The following is a 25,074-nucleotide window of genomic DNA, read 5'->3' as shown; positions in this document are numbered from 1 at the left end:
CAGCCATTTGGATAAATCACTTGAATAAAAGACTGAATGGATTTCTTGAGATGGTGATTTGCCACCTAGAGGCACTTTTAGTTATTCAATGATATTCTAATTTAAAACAATGATCATTTTAAATTACCTGTAACATCATGTGTCGATCAACTAATGATGACGTTATTAATTAGGTTAATTTGATTACCAACTTTATGCAATTAATTAGGTTAAAAAATTATCACTTGATAGCTCCACCCCCTCGTGCTCTCACCCCCAAAAAAGTCACTGGCTGTATCCGAAATCACCCCCTATACAAACAGCCATTTTAAGTGGTGTCCGAAACCATAGTGGAAGTTCTCGAGTGCACTCATTTAATCCCACAAAAGGGTAGAGAATTCCCATAATGCAGTGTATGCATGCACGCTGAATGAATTTCCGCGTTTTGCCAGAAGATGGCTTAATACAATATAACACAGGTACAAATTCATTGAACATTGATTATTAATTTGTTAATCATTAATTAATTACAGTTCATACATCATTTCCATGAAGCGGCAAGCAATCTATGCCAAAGCAGCAGTCCTTCCGGTGAACTCAGTGTCTGAATTCACTCGTTTGCATTCACTCCTTCAAGTGAACTGAATTAGTGAACTAATGTAGGAAATAGTGAATGAGAGTATAGTGGGCATAGCCAACAATGATAAAGTGACCGCTAGTGAAGGAGTATAGTTAATGGTGAAATTTTAAATGCTAGTTTTACTTCATAGCAATTAAACCGGTCCTCGCAACAAACATAGGTAAATTGAATACATGTAAATCGGCTTGCCATACACGGTCTCGCCATGCAAATGAGCCGCGCTCAGCCTTTAGCGGCTGCCCATGTGGACAGACACCATGCCTTGTTGTTCTCCACGCCCATTGGTTCCCTCTCATCGACATGTTTTAATCATGTGCTAATGTACTGCGGGGTAGGGCTACCGCGAAAACCCGGAACGTGGATTCAGCAGACGTTTCGCGCTAGTTTCTCTTTTTATTTCCCAGTAAGCTACCTGAAACCATTTTGACCAGCTTCTATCGTGTCGTACAACCGTCACCGTCGAGTCTGGGTGGTTTATATAAACATTTCGATCTCGTTTATGAGATTACGCTCGGTCGGATTCCCGATCCCGTCGCTTGGCGTGACAGCGTGTTCTGCCCTACTTTTTAATCACTGGTAGTATGAGGGAGGAGTAGCACTGACGAGGGCGGACCTTGCACGGTATGCCTTTCGACTTGTTGTGTTTTCTGTTACTCCAATCGCCATCTTGTTGCCAGTGAAGTAATGTGTTTCTGATGAATTTCGGGAGCGCCCTGGATGTCTTAGGACTGTCTTTGGAAGCCAGTGGATTATACTGTGATTTAACCCACCACATATATCTGTACCGGGGTTTGCATACATTTTAACGGGAACGTATTGTATCGGTGTTCAAAATGAGTATCGATACTCTATTGGAAGCGGCCAGGTATTTGGAGTGGCAAGCCCAGCAACAACAGATTACACGTGGTAAGGCGGGGGGGAACTGGGTGATTGCATAGATCTACGGGATAAATTAGATGTGTATGAACTAACAGGGGTTTTACCCGGAAAATTGCATTTTCATGCCGGCACACTTCAAGATAAATAGCTAGAGCTTTATTTTATTTAAAAACGAAAAACAACAACTGTGAATCAGCTTTTTCTTTCAAGCATTGCGGTAAAAAGAGCTCTTTGTCTCAGTAGCAATGTTCAATGGTTTGCACTGTTTTTAGGGTGCAGTCTTCGTGACTAGGGCATATTTCGCTTACTCGGTTTCCGGGTTAAATCCATGCTATATTTAGTGTGCTACTATACTCGCTCAATAGCGCTGCGGTGGGTGGATACATTTACCCCGACAGATCCTAGTACATGGCGCGTCGTATTTTAGTCAGACACATAAAGTTACACGTTTATGCACTTATATTGGCTGGGTAGAATACTAAAAATTATAACAACTCTTTTTACCCACCGTTTATTTATTAACGGGTTAGGTGAAAGTAGCGAACGTCGTGTTTCTTATCCGTTGGGCGGTGGCAATAGACCAAAGGGTTTTTTTTTCCTACATAATGACATTGCTGAGTGGTTATCTCACTCAGGACTTCCAAGACACTGTGTGCTTTTCCCATCACAACTTTTTAGGTAGTTTTCGCACCTTCGATACGCCGAAAGTCCATAAAGCATACGCTGTGAGATTTTACAGGCGATTTATTTTTTCGCTTTAAACAGAGCGGGGGGCCTTTTGTTTCATTCTCGAGGTGACGTGTCAGTAAAGCCACACCCACAGCAAATACCGCGTGCTGAAAGTCCGCCCTCTTCAGCCACGTGCGCGCCAGACACCAACCCCCCGGCCCCCTCCTTCTCTCCCAGGTCACAACTGGGGAAAAAATAGGGCAACGCCACCCTCCCTCAATGCAGAAGTTATATAATGTGCATTTTTCATGCATCTCCAAGTAAAAGCTTGACAGGCTGATTTACTCTCTTGCAGGCTGTTTAAATTTGGGGAATACAGATAAAACGGCTGTGCAACAATAAGTGAATTTTTTTTAGCAATTTTGCAAAGGAGTTTCTTTTTATAAGCTCTATTCAAACGTGCAAACTTTGCATACATGTACACAATTTGACCTTGTACTAGATCTATAAAATCGCACGTAAGCTCAAATGTGCTGTATTGAAAGAGACGTTTTACGTAAAAAGCGAGAACTACACCCCACCTTTATTTTAAAATGCATTTATTTGCATAAGCAGGGAGAATTTCCTTTTGCTTTTTATACTGTCAAACCTGGTTAAGCTTTCGTTCGTTGTTTGTGCTTTGCGTCCGTGAGAGACAATAAATGTATTGAGCGTTAATGAAGATGCGAAAGGTTCTTAACTAATTGTTCAGACCTAATTATTTGTTCTGTTATGTTTCCCGAGCGGGAATTATACAAGAGCCTTATACCAGCCGGCACACTTGTTTATCTTAAGCCATAAATAGGTTAGTTCGATAAGCTGGTTGTTAAATGAAATGTCATGTTTGCATTTGATTTTATTGCTCAAAATGAATTATTGCCATTGCTTTTTACGCGAGCGCGTTTTATACAAACAAAGCCTTTTAAAATCGTTCGTGCTGTTCTTCTCTAGTGAGTCGTGATTTCCACATTAGCCCGTGAAAATGGAATGGAATTTTTGCTGTATGCTAGACATGAGGAAACTTCATTAGAAGGTTCCTTTGTCCCATTTACGCAGTGCCATAATTGCTTATAGCCTACGGACCACCGTAGTATACGAGTGACATCTCGAGGGCTTTACATGCTAGTTTATGAAGCGCACACTCTCATGAGTTGTTTAGAGCTTATTAGCCTGGCTGTATAATATTTGAACAATGGCACAATAGTGTTTGTGATTCCATTTGCATGTAAATGTCAAGAGAAATGGCATTTTGTTACGTACTTGTCGTCTCCTGTTATATATATAATGGAGTAATACGCTGATCAAAAAATTGATCCCAGCGTTCTGTGCTTCTGAGAATGTTTCACGGTCAATATTATTCTTCCCGCTGATGCAGGAGGATTCCCGCATGTCGTGGTTTCGAACCGTATAGAAACGCTTTGCTTCAGGTCACCTCTTTGTCTGCGGCATGCTCGCATTCGAAAGATGCAGTTTCTCCTGCACAGGAATGTCTTGCGGCGCAAATGACAGTTTTGGCTCAAAGACGCTTTGGACAGCAGCCAGAACCCCCCACCCCCTTTTGTATTAAAATTCAAACATCGATCTGAAGTCACAACTCAGAAGCAACTGAATAAGGATCGACGGTCTAAACAATAGATCCGTCCATCAGTCATGGAAATGGTCGGATGGCGGGGGCAGTTTATCCTGCAGATGGTACGGCCCGGCCTCAGATTCCCCACGCCAGCTCTTGGCTTTTCGTGCAGACTGCTGCGTGACGTCAGCGTAGAGCTGGAGACAAGGCAAGACTCTTACTGGGGCTTCTCTCTTAAAGAGACAGACCACGCAGGACGGTTAGCTCACACCCTAATGTAGATAACCAGTCATGATTTACTGCTCCCTGCGCTGGCTTTTCTTCTTTAAAATTAAAACTAGAGCTTTGAGCTCTGTTTTTCTGAATTTCATACACTGTCTTGATGTATTAAATTACTCCGTTAGTTTGGAGCTTCTCATTATTAATTTACATTTCACAGCCAAGAGCACTTCTTAGTCAGAGCCTAGAAAAGCACTAATTAGTTCCATGACTGATCTGTAAATTGGTATTGATCTGTAGTATTGTCGCAGGTATTCGTTAGCTATGGTTATAGTTACTTCTTTCACAATGTTTTTATGTTCTTGTACAAGCAGAGAGCAATGCCATTATAGTTAGATAATTAATGTATCAGGCAACTATATGAATGTAAGTTTCATATATTTTAGTCTAAGAAGGAAAAATGAATCACTTGTTGAAATACATTATTCGGTTGTATTATATTTTGACAGGCAATGCTGACGAAAGATAACCAATCTATTACAATCTTAAGAACAAAAGTAATGTTTTTTTTTATTATTATTATTTTTTTAATGGCCTGAACTTGTGTGTTCAATTGAGTGTTGAATTTTGACATGATAAAGTTTTGTTGCAGAATTAATCTCAGAAATTTTGTGAAGAAGTATTTCAGATATTTACCTAAATCGCTAAAATTAGAAAAAGTTTTTTATTTATTTGGATGGGTGTTGGAGATTCTTGGACTTTTTGATATTTTGAAGACATTAAAGTTGGCCAATGATCACTATAACTATATAAAGTGAATTTATAGCCTCAAGCTGTTTCAAACTCCTGATGACTACAGACAAATTTACTTTTGGCATGATTTTGTTCAAAAAAAAGTTACACCATATCTTGGATTTTGCTTTTGATTCTGCTGTGAATTTATGTGAGAGATTAGAAAAAAAAAAAAGTGAATAGAGTAGCATTTCCATATTTCTTTAACTATGGCCTTCAGTTAGAGATGAGAAGAACATTACCGTGTTTCCATTAATTTATGCAAGAAATCAGAAAGCCACGAAAACTGCGGTTCAAGCAGCGTTTCTTTCTGATTATCTCCAGTGAGAGTAGTAAGTTTCCATTCAAGCTGCGAATTTAATTCATGTAACAAATACTTCAAAACTATCTGCACATCAAGCAGCGTGTTCGAGAGAACAAAATGGTCACTTCTAAGGAAATTGCAAAATACAAATGAAAACTGATGCTAGGTTTTTTTTTTATGTCACAAAAAAAATTGCTGTGTAGAACGTCAGAGTATTTGTGTTTGCACATTCTTCAGACAGTACTAAGGGTTATAGCAACCAATAAGGAGTGACTTAATCAGTCCTTAATTAATGTGCATCTGGGTGTGCATTCTGTAAATGTGTATCCAGTAGTTTTTCTTACACATGTTTTCGTCCAACGTTTTCACACAGCATCCCAAACTGATATATTCATAGTGTATTATTCTCAAGTAGCATTTCCAAGTTGTAGCCTTCATTCCGTCTGTCTTTGTGCATAACTCTAATTTTTTAATGTTTTTTTTTCTTTCTACAGAGGAGGAGGAGCGGCGAGAGAAGGCCTTGCTGTCCCGTGAGGCTGAACAGAAGCTCTCCGCCCCCGTTATACAGTCTGTCCAAGTTAACCATGTGACCTGGGCCGACGACATGCGGCTCGAGCCACACCGCCACCACCAGCACCACCCTCCGGTCCCGCCCCCTCCCCTCCCACCACCTGTTCCCATAGCTGTCATTCCTATCCCGGTGGTCCCTGCCAACCCTGCTGTCCCTCCCATTCAGACTGCTCCGTCCCTTCACACAGCCTCCCCTATGCCAGTGGTCACACCCTTGACCACAGCCCTGTCCCCACCAGCAGCACCCCTCTTCAGCCCCAATGGCCAAGACGCCCACTCCCCTCCGCAGCAGCAGCAGCAACAGCACCGTCACTTGATCGCACACGTAAAAGCAGAAGCGAACAGCTTGCCTCTGTCGAATAACAGTCCCAAGCAGCAACCGCAGCAGCAGCAGCCGCAACAGACGCAGACCATTTTGCAAACGTATCCAGCCCCTATCATCACAGCCCAGCCTTCACCACAGCAACACACCCTCTTGCCCCAGCCAGCACTGCCCCAGCCTCAGCCCACTCCGGCCCAGGGTCAACCGGGACAAGCACCCAGGCCTAACGGAGCCGCTGTGGAAGAGCCACGCGGCCTGGATGGGAAAAGGAGACCCGGAGGGTGAGCTGTGTTTTTTTTTCATACAAGAAAACATTTTTTTAAGCATAGGAGGTTAAACTGCGTGACACACATCTGTAATCGTAACTGAACAGATCTGGGTTGGCTATTTTGTTATGAGATTTTGCAATTTTTAAAAAGTGGGCTGCTGTCCTGTGCCTGACCCATGAGGAGAAATAACGCTGGCACTCATGTTATGCTGTTTGTTCGTAGCTTGCAAACTAAATTGGTGGTTTCTGTTATACTATATTTTATGTGGAGAACATTCACGCTGCTCGTTTCCATCAATGCAAATGAGGTTTGAGGACCTTAAAAAATAAAAATTTTGTCTTTAATTACTTTTGTGTTGTCCTATGCATGTAAGGCCTTCTCTCATCTTCAAAACACAGATGAAGACATTTTTGATGAAACAGAAGAGCTCTCTGACCCTGAATAGGCAGCAATGGAACTGAAATGCGCCCGTGCTCAGAAACGTAGACTTCAGCTAAATTATGCGACTTAACCGTAATTTTGTAAAGCTGCTCGAATACTTTTTGTGCACAAAGAATTACTTTATTCAACAATTCTCATCCACTTTGTCCCATCCTTTGCCATCATCCATACCGCAACATAAACAAGGCTCAGTGCGTGTTCTGTTTCAGCATCATCACTCACATTAATATTTACATGCAGAGGTACTCTCGATAACGGCAAAAGGTATGATCTGAAGGAGAAGAATTGTTGAATAAAGACATTATTTTTGTTTTCTTTGTGCACAAAAAAGTATTCTTGCAGCTTTGTAAGATTACGGTTAAAGTACTGACGTCACATGGAATATTTTAACAATGTCCTACTATGTTTCTGATTCTGGGAACATTTCAGTTCATTTTTTTTTACTCTTTCATTGTAGGTAAAGGCATTGAGAATGAACTGTACATGTAACTGGAAAAAAAATTAAATCACAATATGGTTAGGTGTGATTTAATTAAAAATATATGAAGAGTTCATTTGCAAAATAAACAACTCTTTTTAAAAAAAAAAAGCTGATTGACGTGAAATATTCAACACAGTGCAGTCTAAACCATAAACATGTTTTGTCCACTTTAAAGTCATCATGAGTTCACGTTTTACTGCAGATGCTGACAAATCAGTATGCTCTTGAAGTCAGGTGACAACAAGGCTACTTTCATTTTTAAAAATAGCTAGATGAGAGTTTTATCAAAGCTGACTAAAAGTGATAGAGTACTGATTATTTTAACTAAATTGAACCTGCGATATCTTTTTGAGGGCGTAAAAGAAACAAAAAGCGCTGAAATGTTTTCACAGAACCATGCAAATGCAGCATGAAAAAACATGGAAAGTGGAGTTGAGGATCTGTTTTTGCTATAAAGCAAACTTTTAATATGTAACGTGCAACATAATATACTTTCAATGAACTTGAACAAAATTAAACTTATTATTACTCAATCAAAACAATGCAAATGCAGTTTGAATAATATTGCTTGAAATTTGCATTAAAAAATAAATTTTGAAAAAAGGATTTCTAAAAAAAGACTTTTAATTTCAAATACTGATATTTAATATTTTAGTTTGTAGTAGTGATAGTACTAATAATAATATATAATAATAATAATAATAATAATAAAAGTAATGTTAACATTTTTGGATGATTTGTTCAGCACAAGCACAGGAAAAATTAGATTTTTTTTTTTTTTTTTTTTTGCATAACATTTTTTCCCCCAAATCATGCCAAGTTTTGGTCTGCTGTTCTCATGAAGCTAGCATTTGGCTTCAGAAGACTCATACGGACCACTTATTACAGTACTTAATATCTTGTTTTTTTCAGTGCTTGATGTCATTCTTTGTGTAGGAGTAGTATGAAAATCTGTCCTTTTGCGTTCCCTAAAAGTTACCATAAATGTTTGAAATAACATGAGTGATGACAGAATTTATTTCACACATGCAACAGACGTACATGAACATGAAATCAAACGTAATTGTTTGTATTGTTAAAGTTTACATGTGACCTAAAAAACACATTCAATATTTTTCCTGCAGGGCTGGAACGCGAGAAGTTCACAACAAGCTAGAAAAGAACAGGTGGGTTAAGTTCTGTTTACATTTGTGTTGTTATTCACTGTGACGTACAAAAGTCATTAGCTGTGTTTCCATCCACCAATTTTTATGCACATTTTGGAACATCACATAAAAAAAACATTGAATAGAAACGCCAAGTTCCGAATAAATTCTAAAAATGTGCATCAAAAACGTTTGTGTAGGGTAAACTTTTTTTTATCAGATTTAAAAAAATGAGCAAACTCCTCCATGCTCATGAAAAAAACTAATATGCTCTATGAGACGGAATAAGTTAAACGATCTTTTTCACACAGCAACTATATGTTGTTATGGTCATGCATCAATTGTGTTTTCGTGTTTACCAGGAAGTGATGTTTTTGTTCTCTTTGACTAGTTGGATGGATGTTTTTGCAGTATTTCAGTTTTGCTCAATAAGTATAATTCAAATCTTTGGATGGGAACATGGCTATTGAGTGGCCTTAATGTAAGTTGTGTGGTAACTGGACTGATCACAGACACATTAACCCTTGTCGCTTTGCAATTAGCGCACTATTTGTTTTTACTGGCTTGAAGACCTTTGCCCTACAAGTAACCAAAGTAACAAATATTATATCACGCAGCAATTGCCTTCATCGCTGTTACTTCCATCACCAAAACACTTTGCCTAAACATCTGTTAAAACTCTCACTTCCTTTGCACAAAACAAAAAGAAACGGAATGATCAGTGCTTTTTTTTTCTGTCACAGGCGAGCACATCTGAAAGAATGCTTCGAGACCCTTAAGAGGAACGTTCCTAATGTGGATGAAAAGAAGACTTCCAATTTGAGTGTCCTGAGGAGTGCGCTCCGCTACATCCAGGTAAATCAACGATGGGATTGGATAGGAGTTTTATAAAAGGCTTTGCATGCGTCCAATTGAAAATAAATGATATTTTAATAATAGAATCAATATATTTAGCAGGGCCATAAAGAACACTAAATGTTAACTTAAATGTTTGAGGGTAAATGTTTGACCTAGACATGTTTTTATGTGATCACCTGGAAACACACATCCGTCTTTGTTCCATTTGTAGGATAACTGATGTGTACTGTTACGTCTGCCTGTAAAAGTTAATGTTTGAATGTAAGGATGGAGTTTAGATTGGGAAGGTTTTCCTCTGACCTCTAATAGTTGGATGCCAATTCCTAAAATAAAATCTAATATAGTTGATTCCTAAAGCATATTTTATAGGAATAAGGTAATAAAAACAGACATGTTTTGGGAATAGGTCACAAGATGGGGATTTGCAGTCCGCTTTTTCCTTATTCTCTCGTTCTCACCCTCCCACCCACATCATACACTTCTCCACACATACTCTACTGGCAGAATTGTGTCATACGCATCTGCCAAAACATCCTGGGTCGAATTCTTCTCCGTATGCTCTCATTATATCTTTTCCTTACCCTCATCACCCGTTCTATTCTTACCAATAAGAAGCATACTTCTTTTTTTCCATCACTTTTTTTTCTTTGCCAGCTGAAAATGTTCATTTACGCATACGAACACATTAAGCACATTTAGGATGTATTTGGTGGTCAGTGGCAAGTTTAAGCTGTTGAAGTGCATATGAGTATACCCGGACCGGAACATTATCGCTGACGTCGCCTGGCATAAAAGCGCCAAGGTCACGGTCGATCGTTTAATTTGCAGACTGCAGCCGCAACAATTAGTATAATAGTGTGGGCGGAAAGGTGACCTGTTTATGAAAGACATATCTTTGAGTTATGATCTCAAAAGCTATAAAACTGAAGCCGGCGATTGTTATAAAGACACGATAAACAGAAGCGAGGGAATGTGGGCCGCCCGCTCGCACGCTACTCTCTTCTGAGAGCGCGCTTCTGGAGCTCGCGCTCTCTCTCTCGCTCTCTCTCTCTCTTTCTCGTTCCCCCTCCCGCGTCGGCTTTGAGTCTGCTTCCCTCGTCCACGTGAGGCATGAGCACATGGCGAGCGCGAGCCCGGTGACGTCAACCGCTGTTCTGTGCTAGTCCTCCCCTCCCTCTCTCTCTCTCTCTGTCTCTCCCTCTCCCTCTCTCGGCGTGCGCGCGCCAGACACACACGCCGACCGAAGCTGTTTAAATCAAACAATGCACTGTTGCAGTACACGATGCGTGCTGTATGGCATGCTTGTGTGAAAGTAGGTTACGCTACATTGTTCGAGTCGCGTTTCTGCTTTCTTTTCTGGGCCGTAGTGCCGCGAATCGCCGTAACCAGGGAGACCGCGGCAAGCAGAGAGGTGGTGGTCAGTGAGCAGCGGGGGTCCCTCTGTCTGGAGATTGAGTGTCTTTATAGATTCGTTCTAGATGCAGTCGAATGCTGTCTGTGGTTTTTCCAGGCATGGTGGGCTTGTTTTACGCCCACTGGTTGTGGAGCAATATAACAAGGACAGCAGTGATGAATTTTCATACAGGATAATATGAGTTACATGATCAGTTCTCAGCTGCTGTGATGTACCAGCATCATCTGTTGGATTATAATGGTCCAATGCTGATATTTTATTGCTTATTTTAGTGTTTACTCTAGTGATCTAATAATATATATTTTTTCTTTTGGTGGCTAATATACTGCTTTTATACATATAAACAGACTAACAAAATATAACATGTTGCATACTATACTAAGAGTACTTATTATAAAAGTAATATACTTTATAAGAATGTATTTAAGTGTATATTATGGTAAGAAAATATATCATAGTTAAAGTTATACTACATGCATACTGAATTTCATAAGTGAAATATGGATAAAGTTAAAGTCAGCATTTGAGGTAAACTACAGTGTACTTTAATGCCATTTCAACAGTCATATCTACATATAGTTATAATTTTATCATCAAATTAAATCAAATTAAGTATTTCGTATGTGCTTTAATATGCTTGTCAACATCTCAAAATAAGTGTACTCCTTTAAAGTAGACCTATTTGTTTTTGCAAGATCTATCCCAGATGTCAGCTCAAAATACCCTACAGATCATTTGTCATTTTGAAAACGTCTATTTTGAGCAAGCACTGTTTTCACGCATGACTCTTTAAATGCAAATGAGCTGCTCTCCCTCATAGTTATCTGTTTGGATTTATGTCTGTCGCACTGAAATCATCTGTTTCAAACCATATCAGTTTTAACCTTCTGATACATGGTTCTCTGAGGTACGTGATTACTAAACTTAACTTCTTTTGCCTTATTGTGCTTAAACGGTCAAATGCACAGAAGTTTGTTAAAACTTGAGTTACAAAAACAGTTGCTTTTGTCTGTAAAGGTAAACAGCAGGGAAGGAAATTGCTTTTTTAAATCAGATCTGTGTGGCAGCAGTGTAATTTACAGATACCCAGTTATAGCACTTAAACATGGAGAAATTTATGTCACCTTTAAAGCACAACAAAAGATTATAAAAAAAAATAATTTTGACATGACTACAAACTTTTCAAAAACAAAAATATGTGCATTATCTATTGACAAGACAGTCAAAAAAAGTCGCCACTGATGCACAGTAAATTAGGTAATAAAAAAATGTTGGATGTTTAAAAGACGAATATATTATAAATAAATATTATTGCAGCATTATTTCATTGTTTGGATGTTCGAATGCAGTGTTACTTTTTCATAAAAGTCAATGTGAAAGCACAGGGATGCTGGGAGCAGGTGAGGAGTGTTTTAATCACAAAGGTAGAGGGGCATGAAGACATGAAACGGGGGAGGGAGTGCGAGAGCCATCGGACTGGAAAACACTAGAGGTCGATGTGAGCCAATCACATTAGCCCTTGCCTCTCTCTTACACCTTCTCCTCATCACCACGTTGCTCCTTCCCTGCTCTGTTGCCAAGGAGACCGTGGCGGGTTCCAGCTGTTGCCGTGGTGATATCCAGTGGGACCTGATATCTAGTCTGTAGGGATGTCTAGTCAGTTTCTTTAAACACAAAAGATGGAGCGGTTACAAAACTGTCCTGAGGTCAGTCAGCACAGGGTTTATACACGCGTTAGGATTTGAGCCAACAGGTGGGGTTGATGTTTCACTATTATAGTTGACTGCTTTATCACTGGCTGCATTCCTAAGAACTATGGCACAGTCTTGTTGTCATTCTGATGTATCATCTTGACTTGTTTTAAAATTATATCAAGTGCATTTAGCTTTTAAAGCATCTCTTCTAGCAGTATTAAGTTGAATTGTTTGTCCTCCTAATGAATCTTTGACATGGTGTTACAGTTAACAATTACAACTTTTAACAATTACAACAGTCCAAAATGCAGTTTTTGAGACTGTTAGTATGTTTTGCAGTATATCGGCCAACATTACCAATTGTACTTTTTTATTAATCGTTATCAGTGGGTGTTGGATATTTAAAGAAATTAATACTTGTTCAGCAAGGTTGCATTAAATCGAGCAAAAAAAATACATTATATATAATAAAGGCATATGCATGTTTGTGCAGTTTCAGTTCAAAATTTAGTATATATATTTTTAAAATGTCTATTTTAAGTGGACAGGCTTATTTTTGTTCTTGTCTGTTTAAATGCTAATCAGCTGCTGTTTCTTGCCGTCTTTGCACCATTACTGTACTGTAAAAAAAAATCTGTTTGATTTTGATTTTGTCTATTGCATCTTATACCTTGGGTGAAAACTGCATATATGTTTATATGGCTTATCAATATCAGATGGAATTTTAGTATCTCTGCATCCCTATATTTAGTGCAATGCAATAATTTGTGTAATTTTATTTCAGTGGCAAAATAACTTTTCAGCTGCATCCTAATACAATCTTTTTTTTTGCTAAATGTTTAACGACTTAATATGATACATTTTAATAGCGCTGGTTATATGCTGTCTGTAGAAAACAGAAGGTGTTGGTTGTATTGCTCGGTGTGTGTTGACCTGCTGTGTGAAGGGGGTTTAGGGCCAGACAGTCCAATCTGACTAATCCTGGATCAGGCTTCACTAGGACAGACTCTCTCTCTCTCAGCCTGTGCTCTCAACCTACTGCACCAGTCGCATTTATATTCCCTTAATACTGTATCAGTGTGTTATATAATCCCAGACATCACAAAAGGCACCCTCCATCTCTGCACATCACTCTATCTTTGCGTACGCTCGCTGCTTTCAATTCCTCAGCACTCAGAAACATGCTGTTATCGCGTATACCGCGGTCCTCTGACTCTACAGGACTCCCGCTAATTAGGAGCCAAAACAGCCGTGTTGTCACACAGTTTCTTTGGCAAGAGCATAGGTGAGGGAGGGACCGAGAAGGAAACCGACTGATGCGAGTGTGTCAGAGCCGTCACGTGCGCGAGGCTTTGACAGACGGGTGGGGTGTGTAAACTGCTTTGCTCCATGGACGGTTTGTTTCCTAAAACCGTATGAGCACATATGTTAACCATTCTGTCACAGAGCTGTTCCGCTCTCAAACAGCCAGCCTCTCTCTTACTCCCGATTTTTTTGAATGCGAACAGGCATACCTGTTCCTTTTCAAGGGTTTAAATGTCTAAACAGTTTGGTCCCATTAGCCTGGTTCGACGTCTCGTGGCTCGCTGACTAACACAAAAAGTGGGTCAGACCATTCGCCAGTGTTACCGCCACATCTTTCTTCTCTTCCCTTATGACTTCAAACTGTTGCTTTTTTTAAAAGGTGCACTCAGTAATCTCTGTATGCTCGCTTTGGGGTTATTTTGACTCCTGAGGTGTGTTCCATTCTGCTGCAAAGTAGACTTGACAGGGTGAAGACGGTGAAAATGTTCATTTCAAAGGGAAGTGCAAATGGGGAATAAAGGAATGAGGGAACGTTGATTCATCACTTCACAAGAAGTGGAGAGGAAAATGCACCCACCGGTCACTGCACATCTGTCCAGCTGATAGTGATAGTTGAAATACTGAGATAAAACACATTCGTTTGCAGATTGAGAAACGTGTCACAGCGAAACCAGAACATGCGTGATTGAAAGTGTGTTCGCGCAGTGAATGCTTCATGCGCGCGTTAAAGTGCAGATGAATCAAAGACCAACGTATCGTGTTTCTCACAGACTTTGAAGAGGAAAGAAAAGGAGTACGAGCACGAGATGGAGCGCTTGGCGCGGGAGAAGATCGCCACTCAGCAAAGACTCGCAGAGCTGAAGAATGAATTGAGCCAGTGTTTAGACATCATGGAGATCGACAGGATACTTCGACAAACTGTCCAGCCGGAAGATGATCAGGCCTCCACATCAACAGCATCAGGTACAACACACACACACACAAACGTTGGCATAGGCGTAAAGGTTTTTATACTGTATATGCTGTTGTCCTACACACATAGCCTACAACTAAACCTAACCCTTACAGGACACTTCGTATTTTTAGATTTTCAAAAAAACACCATTTAGTTTTTTTTTTAAGCCTTTTGAATTGTGAAGACATTGGCAGTGTCCTCATAATCCACCTTCAAATTGTAATACCTCTGTCGGCCATGTCATTAAACTAATTTGTGTACCCATAAACCACAATTACCAACACACACACACACACACACTAGTTGGTTTTTGTGGTTTATAGGGGACTCTCCATAGGCATAATGGTTTTTATACTGTACAAATCATATTTTCTATTGCCCTACACCTAAATCTACTCCTTACAGGAAACTTTCTGCATTTTCTAGATTTTCAGAAAACACCATTTAGTATTGTTTGCTTTATTCAAGCTTTTTGAATTACGTCTAAATAGGCAGTGTCCTCATAAATCACTTTCAAATTGTAATATCTGTCATACCCACGTCATTATACAACTATTTTTGTCCGTCAACCAAAAAAAAAAACAACACACACACACACACTCACAAAACACACTTATATACGTGAAACCTCTTTGCAAAAAAATATTATGCAGCGTCTATTCATATTAAGAAATGTTTTTAAGCAGCAAATAAGCTTTAAAAATTTACTAAAAAAAGACAGAATTTTAAATTGTAAAATTAAATTTTTGTTAAAGTTTCAATACACTTTTTTAACTGATTTAATAGTTAGTAGCTTTTTTAAACCTTAGGTCAGATATTAAAATTAATATTATTTATGGTTCCCCCTATATTGAGGTTTCTTACACTACATTTTTTTCTTTAGGCCATTTTCCTTCCCGATCTCTTCCCTTTTTTTCCCAATATTGCATAATTGTTCCCCCGTGATATGATTAAGTGTTATGTGTATCGGGGCTAATTCTAATTACCACAAATCATTTCTGCTTTTAACAGAGGGTGAAGACAACTTCGACCAAGACGTAGACGATGACATCCTCTCCTCCCCGCCATCGTCTTCGGCGGCCAAACCGTCTGCACCGGCGCCGTCAGAGCCTCGCGCTGCCATGCCTCCGCCCGCCATTCTCCCTACGCATATCTCCATACAACACAAACCCTCCACACCGCCCTCGGCTCCACCCAATCAACCCCAGCCCACAGTGGTCACCCCTCAAGCCATCGCCCCCGCGCCCCCTTCCCACGTGGTTTCCCCTCCTCAGCCAACAGTCATCACCCATGCCTCCGTATCCCATGCCTCCGTCATCCAAGCTGTCAACCACGTCATCCCAGCTGGGCCCAAACATCTGGCGCACATTGCGCCCTCTAGTGGCGGCCAGCCTATCGGACACATCACCGTGCATCCCGTGGCCCACCTCCCCGCCATTTACCCACAGTCGGTGGCCGTCTCGCAGTCGGCGATGGTGGGGCACATCACGCACACGTTGGCACACCACCCGCACACCCACGCCCAAGTTAACGGCACACCTGTCACAGGCCAGCAGGCCACCGTGGTGGGAAAACCAACGGCCGTGGTCGCTCACCATCACACCGGGCTAGTGGGCCAAACGGTGCTCAATCCGGTGACTATGGTAACTGTTCCTCCTTTTCCTGTCAGCACGCTAAAGCTGGCCTGAGAGAAAAGAGAGTCTGCACAGAAAGACAGAAAGTGAAAACGAGAGACTAAAGGCGAGGAGCTAATCGCTAAAAGGACGACTCGATCACGTTCAGAAAATCACTACTGTCGCTCCAACACGCCGGGACCTTGTCAGGATCAGAGTGTGTCCTCTTGCTTTTAGAAGGGGCTTGCGTGTCTTTTGCCATGCAGCGTTGGAATGAAATTCATGTAATGCACTTGCTTTCAATTCGAAGACATTGGTCAGTCTTTAGTAATGTGAGAGTGCTAAAACAAATCAGTTCTTTCTTCTCTTTCCCTCTTGTCCTTTTTCTGTATGCAAATTATCTCACGCTTTACATTCGTTCACCAAAAAAAACTCCACTTTAATCAATATCAAGTGCAGTACTAAAAGCATGCAGAAAAACGTTTACCGTGTAACTATATTTTAGGGGCTTTCGAAACTCTTCAAACGGGGCTTTTGACTAAAAAAAAACAGGTACATTCAGACTCAGATCAGGTTTCTCAAAGTGTCTTTGTACTTGCGAGCAAATGTAAGTGCCTAAGCCCCAATTCAAGCCCAGTGGCGCCACCTGCTGCCTACGCAATGAAACAACAACGTTGCTGAATACGAAGCGCAAGCGCATTTGACTGCCGTGACCTGACCTAATCACAGACATCTGTTGGCTATCAAAGTCTTAAAGTTCCGAACGGGTTGCAAGAAAACTAAACTAGTATACGATTCGACAATTGAAAAAGACGTGTTTTTGAAAGTACATTAAAGCATTTATAGCTTACGGCAAGTGCTCAGATATTTAACTTAATAATACAGTAATACTTGATTAACGTTTGAAATGATTAAAACGTTACTTACGGCGTGTGATAGTCGGGCATTCCCGTATCTTCAAATCAGCAGTTACCAATGTTGTTTTTGCTTGTAGCAACACGATGAAAAATGAAGTCTTAGAAAATACGTTAACGTAAACAGATCTCCTGCGTCACGTCGCGCGCACGTTCATAGGTGGCGTCTAAAAGGCGCGCGCTTGTCCAGTGTAAATCGGTGCTGTTGTGTGTCCATTCAACTTTCATCGGCGCACAGCCATTTTTTCATTACTACGCGTGATTGTGTAAATTGTCGTGAAGTAGGCGCTTGTTAATAAGCATTTTAGGAGGTTAAAACATGCTGTTTTCTGTTTCATTGACATCAGGACGAAAAGCCCCTTTGCCAATAGCAGTGCTTCTCTTAAAGTCGGCCTGCCATTCTCGATGCACTCGCTTGGTTGAACCTGCACAAAGTTAGCCATCTGACTGTTTCCCTATGTAAACTTAATGGTTTGCTGTCGATGGTTAGGTACACCACGTTGTTGCTTTATACTGTCACTTTCAAACGGAACACTGTGATTCCTGCTCTTAACATCCTCTTCCTGCTGCAACCCCCCCAAAAATTAAGGTTTGGATTTTCTTTGACTTCTTTTTCTTTTTTTGGGGATGTGAAGATGAAATAATACACTCTGTGCTTCACACTCAGTTAAAAATACAAACAAAAAATAGCCTAACCTTTGTGAACCTTTTTTTTTTTTTTTTTAGTGTGTTTTGTTTTTTCTGTTTTATTTCTTTTCTTTTTTTTTTTAAATATATGTGTATGGATGTATGTATATATGTGAGGTATATGCACGCATTCACATATATGTGTATGTATTTTAGGACTATACTGATGCCTGGTTTTGCATGTAGATTGCAGTTTTTGTTTGTTTGTTTAAATGTTAATCCCTCCCCTTATTTCATTTTTTTTTTTGGGACCATGTATCATACTGTATGATGTGGGCGGGACCGTTAGACCTCATTCTACATTGATATTATATATGAATATATGAAAAACTGTGCATTTTCCCTATGGAGAAAGTTTAAGTTATATATCGCCTGTACATTTTGGGCTGCATTAAGATCGAATTGTCCACCATGTTTAACTAAAATAGTAATAAAACTTATTAAAATATGCTAGATTACTACAAAAAACATATTGATGATTCATAATAAATCTTATGACATTTACAAGTCAAGTTGTATTGTTCTTATTTCTCGTGCATCACAGCAGTCGTATTTACATTCCATCTAAAATATTTCAAGTATTTATGTAGATGTATTCATACCTTTTCAGGCAGCTAATTCAGGACACATTCCTTCAAACACCTACATTCACAAGATGCACACATTTTACAGTTAATATTCAGTCCTGCAGCTTACACCTTTAACATCTCAAGCCATAAACACATTTTAATTAATTGATTTGTCTTAATATCTTAATGTCCGTGATGCATCTGTTCCTGGATCCTTTCCAGAACTTCCTGCATGTGGCGCAACTGAAGAAAAAAAAAAACAAAAAAACAACTTAAACATTGGCTTTGTTGAAATATGCTAATCTTAATATATCGCATACCACATTATCGCAATAAAATTAGTCAGACCATTCACGCCATACTACCGTTTAAAAACATTAAGTGAAAGTTAGTATTCATTCCAAACATGCACTGAATCCATTCTGAAGAGAATGAAGACACTATGGACCTAATTAAAATGAATCTAGATAAAAAAGCAAAACCGCAGGCTATTACCTCTTCATCTTTCTCCCAAATAAGGCGCTCAGTCTCGCTGTCCACAGGCATCAGAGGCACAGGAAGGTCTGAGGCGCTGTCTCTTAGCCGGTTACACAGACTGGATGAAATAAACGGTAACAAACCACACAGGAAGCTCAGTGATAAAACAATGACGCTATTAATTTGCACTGCGGAATATAGTCTGATGTGATCGTCTGATGGCGTGGGTTATCCTCTGACCTGCGTTTCCTTTCCCTGACCACCATGCGGGTCATGTTCTGGATGCACTGAGCGCGGTAGTTCTCGTAATGGGTTTCTCGTGTCACGTCCTTCAGGTCCTGCATGTGCGTGCGCACCAGCATGTTCCTCAGCTTCAGGAAGTCTGAGTGAGCAGGGTTCTCCACTGCAAGAGTCGAGTGGATTCATTTATTTAAATAGTGCTGTGTATATTATTTATATATAAAAACACATGTATATATTCCAGAAAAATAGGTTTTCATATATAAAAAGTATATTTAAATGATAAATTATGTAAATACATGCAGCTATTCTCAATATATATACTGTATATGTGTGTATTTATGTATACATAAATTACGCGAATATACTTTTTTTGTTGTATACGATTAATCGAATTGAATAATTTGACAGTATTTATGTATATATATCACTCTGTATGAGTATACATAATACATGGGCTGGGCAATAATATAGTTACATTTTGATTACAACTAAGATTTTTTGACATTTGGGGATTCACTGTTAGAGGTAAGCTCTGTGAAACCATGAATTGTACAAGATCAATAAGATTGCCTCATAGTGATATACCATCTAATTTGACCTGATTTGAGATCAGTTTTTATGAATTTGTAGACATTTTTAAGCGGCATTTGAATAAATAAAAGGAATAATACAGTCAATAATCACTTATTGGACTGTTTAGCAAAGTAATTTATTGAAAAGCTAATACAAAAGTGGATGAAATAGCACATGAAGTCAGTTAATATTTAACGGTAATTTAATAGATGGTAAGTTCATTTGCTTTGCTTTCAATAAATCATTTTCAGTGGGTTTATAAAAGCAGTTTTATGCACGTTGACAGATTTAACCAGCAGGCGTCACCAGTGTGTGCTTTCGAAAGCTTTAATTTGCCAAGTAACTGCTTGTTGCAAAGCTTTGAAAACAATTATGAAACTCTCTCTCTATATATCCAATAATAATATTTGTTGCAAATAAAAAAACATGAGTGTAATGTATGCAGAAAATCCAGCATACAGTACAGATTGTTGCTGTTTTTGCATGTACATTACACTTAATGTCTGTGTACAAATAAAAGATTATGTACAATACCACATAATAGTCATAATAGTCTATAATTGTCTTAAATTACCTTCCACCACGCCCCAGGGGTACTGACGGCCTCTGAAGCGCCTGCCTTGGCTTTCGACTTGGACATTACTGCCAATTACTGCAAAGGGAATGCTGTCCTGTAACAAAGTAGGTCAGTTTAATCTGTGTTATGGTAAGTTTATGGTTATGTTAATATAAAGCAGGGCAGGACACCTTCAGTTCCTGGTGCTGTAGTTTGAACTCCTCATCTTCATCTGAATCACATTCAGGGAACTGGTAGATATTGATGTTGAATCTCTCAATCTCCTCACGAATCTAGAGAAAAAAACAAACCTATGATCACTTTGATCACATATATATAATTTCCTCCATATATATATTACTCTTTTATACATTGCATACACACCTTCATTTTCATTTTTCTGACTTCTAATGGAGTGAGACTATCTGCTTTAGCCAGCACTGGCACTATGTTAACCTTCTCATGTAGCATCTTCATGAACTCCACATCCATCGGTCTGAGACTGAGAAGAGGATAAAGAGAGTCACTCCCATAATTAACGTTAAACCGGTAGATTTATATTACCATTAAACTGATTCAATCTTAAATAGCGTTTGATTAATATGGGTTTTACAACAAGCTGATGCCAATATTTCAAAATAAAGCAACCGAAATTCAATATAGAACATGACTCTTGGACTGACTTAATAGTAACTATTTCTTCAGTGGTTGGTGATAACCTAAAAATTCAAAATGCTAGTTATCAGTGTTACCCGTGACCATAAGGTGAGATGAAGTAGAGGCAGCAGTGCACACGGTTGTCCTGAATGTTTTTACGGTTGAGGCCACTTTCGTCACGAAAGTATTGCTCAAACTGCTGGTCAATGTAGTCCACGACTGCCCTCCAGCTATTAAAATGAATGTAAAATTGAGGTTACAGAACTGAAAATGAGTAGATGTATTTGTATTAGCAAGCTCCAACAGTTCCACCTCTCTGTGTTGTTGACAGCGTCCCCGAATCCTGGTGTATCCACAATGGTGAGTTTTAGTTTGACTCCTTTCTCCTCTATAGCCACAGTGTGTTTCGTGATTTCCACTGTCTGTGAGATCCGCTCTGCAATAGGTCAAATTAAGTAAAAAAAAAAAGTGTACCGGGTTATTAGAAATGTAATATTTGAATAATGTTGGTTTCATGTGGTTTTGAAAATGTATACCATTTTTATGAAAAGTTAGTTGTGAGGTGTAACCATCAATTAATAATAATAACGGTTTTTCCTTACACCTTGAATAGGTTCATATCTTTATATATATATATATAAATCAAATGTTTTAACAAATATCATGAATTGATTAATTACCAAATATTATTATAGTTAAGACAACCTTATCTTTAAGTCAAATTATCTTTTTAAAAAGACTTACAGACCTTTTCAGTTCCTCCATATTGGTTTCACCACATGACATTATTTAATCAACAAAGACTTTTTGTATTTTATCAAAACTAATTTTATGTTATACATTTTAATCCAGATACTAAAAATATGCTTCAGGGTGTATTTATATCACGAGATTTATGTCAATGTTATGTCACTGACTAAACTATATAATGCGTATGTGTATCAATACAAAGGTTGTTTTATAGATGAATATTGCTCTTACCAATGTTAAATAATAATATTATTAAAATGCTATTGCAGTTTTTTGTAATATTATGAATACAATTTTTATTTGTATGTTTTTATTTGTATACTTTTATTTTAATTGTAGGTATTTTTTAAATATTTCTACACAATTTTGTAGTTTATTTATTTTAGGTTTATTTTAGTATTTAAATTTGTCGCATTAAAAACTAGCTGAAAAAATTTTTTTACCTTCAGCATTCATCATCTTCCTGTCTTTGTAAAGGTCTGTAAGGAAGAGGCTGTTGACTAGCGTAGATTTCCCTAAACCCGACTCCCCTGGAAAGATCAAAAGAAATTTTTACCAAATATAATTTTTTACATTGTGCTATCTGTGACATACAGCATCTGATGAACTCACCTGCCACCATGAGAGTAAAAGCGAACCCCTTTTTCACAGATTTTCTGTGCACTTGGTTAGGCAGCGTTGCAAAGCCAACGTACTCCTTGTCTTGATCCTAAAAGTCTCAGATGGTGATGTGATTTCAAAATAAGTATTTTCAAAATCAGGTCCTGCGCAACCAATCAAATAGGCTGAGTCAACAATATGCATCATACACAGGACTGGCATTACCTCAGCAGAGTCATAGGGGTCAAATCTGCCCCAGGGACTTTTCGGGCGAGAGGGGCTCAGGGGAGAATCCAGAGAGCTCATGGAGCTGAGCGGTCCGCGGCGGGGCAACTCCGACTCAGAGCCCAGGAAACCTCTGTTCATTGGTCGGGTGAAGGTGGGTGTCCCTGGTGTATGAGGGTAGGTGCTGCCATCCGGCTCTCTGTCCATCACGGGCATCTCACATCCAGGGAAGGTGTGACCGGCTCTAGGGGGCAGGTCTCTCATTGTATAGGCTAATTCAGCATCCTCACAGTCTTCTATAGATAAACTAGACAACTGCATATATGGGACACAAATTGGTTAAAAATAAAAATAACAAAACTATATGTATACACACACACACACACACACATATACATACATACATATATATATATATATATATATATATATATATATATATATATATATATATATATAAATAATCACCTAAAAATGTACAGTTGCAAAGTAACAGAATTAAGCTACAGATCTTTACTTTTTAATTTAATCTTTTTTAATGCTGTCAAACATCCAATATTAAAAGTTTTTGTTTACATAACATATGTATGTGTATTGTGCAGCCTATATTTATTATATATATATATATAACACATGCATGTATATTTTTATGAAAATATATGTTATGCTTATATGTTAAATACATTTATATATAATATAAAATATAAGAATGTAAATGTTTTCCAAATATATACTGTTTGTGTGTATATTTATATGCATAATAAATGTACACATTATATTTAAAAAACCTTTATAAAAACTTTTATTCTGAAAAACTTAAGTCTCAAAATAATTAACTGGTTAGAGGGAAATATTAAGTTACGCAAATTATTTCAAACTAATTGACTTTTATGAGAATTCAGAATATTCTTTTTCATGTCAAGTTCAAGTTCATGAAACTGAAATCTCTTAGTAATTGAAATTGTTTCATTCATCTCCATTTACTATTATTAGCTATATAGAAATGTTTTGGAATTATTTTAAGAGTAGCCAGAAAATCATAAATGGTGTTCAGTCATATACAGTTTTAATTTATCATGACTTAACTCAATTCACTTTCACGTTACCCCAGGCCATTTTATAAAACACAAACACATTTTTATTGTCTATTAAAGTGAATGGGGACTGAGGCTGTTCATCTCGTTTATGATCAAATTATCCCTTCAACAAAACATTTTTTTTCTGAATTACATTCGTTATCAAAACAAAAACACAACAGGGCATAGCCAAAAAAGAAAAAGAAAAAAAGAACAGAACAGAAGAAGGAACTCAACAGTTTTGAACGACACGAATAGATTCACTACAGGAAGTCGCCCAGCGTCTAATGCAAACAACGTGACCTGCATTCAGCCTGTCACTGCTCATTAGTCCAGACACATTAATACCTCACACTAATGCTCTGATCTCCAGTAAGATGCTGGAGAAGTGGGGGTCGTGACTGCTGGCACAGTTTGATTGTTCCGAAACAACTTTTACTACATTTCTATCTTAAATGAGAAATATTATGCATCCATACCTCGGGATCTGGTGCCAATGGAAACGTTTAAACAGAGAAAAAACATTAAAGTTTCAAAAATTAATATAGAGTTAGTCAGCTGGGTTAACTGCCTATATGCAAATCCGTCATTTAAAAATGTATTGTCTATCTGAAAAAACAAAAACAAAAAAAACTTACCGCGCTGCCTGTACATCGCATTCACGAAGCGGTTGGTGGTCGACGACAGGTGCTCCATGTCTCCAGACGAAGTTCACATCCAATGATTTAGTTTTTTTTCACTAAATATCTCTTCCTCTGTGTTTATATGTGTAGTTATTCTGCGCACTAAAATGAACGCAACTTCCCTGACCCTTACAACGGATGAAAGCAGGCAGAACTAACGCGGCTAGTGTCCAGCCTGACGACGGCTCAGCGCAATCAGTGAGAGCTGTGCGTCGCGTTCACTCGCGGTGTCCGGGAGCGTTTGAGTTGCGTCGCGCTTATAAACAAGCTCCGGATTGGTCGACTGGGTGCCAACGCCAGCCTAAATATGCGTTGGTTAGTGTCTTGGTGTCGATAAAATACTATGTTTAAAATATGAACACAAATGAAAAACATCTAAAAGACTAAGTGAAATAAAAAAAAACAAACATTTAACTGTGAACTAAGCGCTATAATCATGAAAAGTGAAATTTAATATTTAACAAGAAAATAAGCACTTGTACAGATGGAGTGCTGCTTAAGTAGCTGTCCTTTCGACCTCTGACTAGATAAGTGCTTTTTGCAAGACATTTTTGTTTACTTTTTATATTAATTTACTTATACATATATAATCCCATGTGTTCTGTCCTATATTCATCCAGCGCTTGGGTTAAAAATGACCCAAAATGGGTGGTTTTTAACCCAGTGTTTTGTTTTGTTTTTGTTTTGTATTTAGAGCATAGCAAGCTTATTTTCAATATTGTGAGTATCCATTAATATTGTTATTTAATACTGAGAAGACCACTGGAGGAACCACCAGTCGCTCTTAAATTAATGATGGCCTGAAATTATCCAGCTTGATGATTGACAGAGATCCTGACCAGCAAATTACTGCAGCAGCCCATGACATGTGACAAGTAAAATTGCTTTGTTCTGATTATGTAAACA

At 38.6% G+C, this 25,074-nt stretch overlaps 2 protein-coding genes across 3 annotated transcripts; one reads left to right on the top strand and one right to left on the bottom strand.

The window, feature by feature from the left end:
• The first annotated feature begins 1,261 nt into the window (after positions 1–1,261).
• Positions 1,262–18,271, top strand: mntb (MAX network transcriptional repressor b). The gene is made up of 6 exons (XM_043221323.1): positions 1,262–1,525; positions 5,586–6,264; positions 8,299–8,340; positions 9,063–9,174; positions 14,361–14,553; positions 15,557–18,271. Exons 1-6 carry the CDS (start codon positions 1,453–1,455, stop codon positions 16,231–16,233), a joined length of 1,776 nt encoding a protein of 591 aa, XP_043077258.1. The 5' UTR covers positions 1,262–1,452; the 3' UTR covers positions 16,234–18,271.
• sept4a (septin 4a) lies at positions 18,268–24,412 on the bottom strand. Of its 2 annotated transcripts, XM_043221324.1 has the most exons (13): positions 24,124–24,412; positions 23,965–23,972; positions 22,410–22,724; positions 22,197–22,293; positions 22,028–22,114; positions 21,147–21,270; positions 20,930–21,064; positions 20,562–20,679; positions 20,369–20,470; positions 20,196–20,292; positions 19,046–19,208; positions 18,824–18,923; positions 18,268–18,571 (listed from the first exon to the last, which is right to left on the bottom strand). In XM_043221324.1, exons 1-13 carry the CDS (start codon positions 24,179–24,181, stop codon positions 18,512–18,514), a joined length of 1,464 nt encoding a protein of 487 aa, XP_043077259.1. In that variant the 5' UTR covers positions 24,182–24,412; the 3' UTR covers positions 18,268–18,511. The 2 variants fall into 2 exon arrangements, with proteins under 2 accessions (XP_043077259.1, XP_043077260.1); XM_043221325.1 differs by lacking the exon at positions 23,965–23,972.
• Positions 24,413–25,074: the final 662 nt, after the last annotated feature.

The sequence above is a fragment of the Puntigrus tetrazona genome, chromosome 21, assembly GCF_018831695.1.
Source record: "Puntigrus tetrazona isolate hp1 chromosome 21, ASM1883169v1, whole genome shotgun sequence".
NCBI classification, from domain to species: Eukaryota; Metazoa; Chordata; class Actinopteri; order Cypriniformes; family Cyprinidae; genus Puntigrus; species Puntigrus tetrazona.
This window is presented reverse-complemented; position numbering and strand designations above follow the sequence as displayed.

Bases quoted from the DNA above. Each gene is read 5' to 3' on its own strand.
- sept4a (XM_043221324.1), bottom strand. From the start codon at position 24,181: ATGGAGCACCTGTCGTCGACCACCAACCGCTTCGTGAATGCGATGTAC. The intron at 22,115-22,196 runs GTGAGTTCATCA...TGATCTTTCCAG, and splicing joins TTTTACTCTCATGGTGGCAG to GGGAGTCGGGTTTAGGGAAA. The intron at 21,271-22,027 runs GTAAAAAAATTT...GACCTATTGCAG, and splicing joins GAAGATGATGAATGCTGAAG to AGCGGATCTCACAGACAGTG.
- mntb (XM_043221323.1), top strand. From the start codon at position 1,453: ATGAGTATCGATACTCTATTGGAAGCGGCCAGGTATTTGGAGTGGCAA. The intron at 6,265-8,298 runs GTGAGCTGTGTT...TTTTTCCTGCAG, and splicing joins GGGAAAAGGAGACCCGGAGG to GGCTGGAACGCGAGAAGTTC. The intron at 8,341-9,062 runs GTGGGTTAAGTT...TTTCTGTCACAG, and splicing joins AACAAGCTAGAAAAGAACAG to GCGAGCACATCTGAAAGAAT.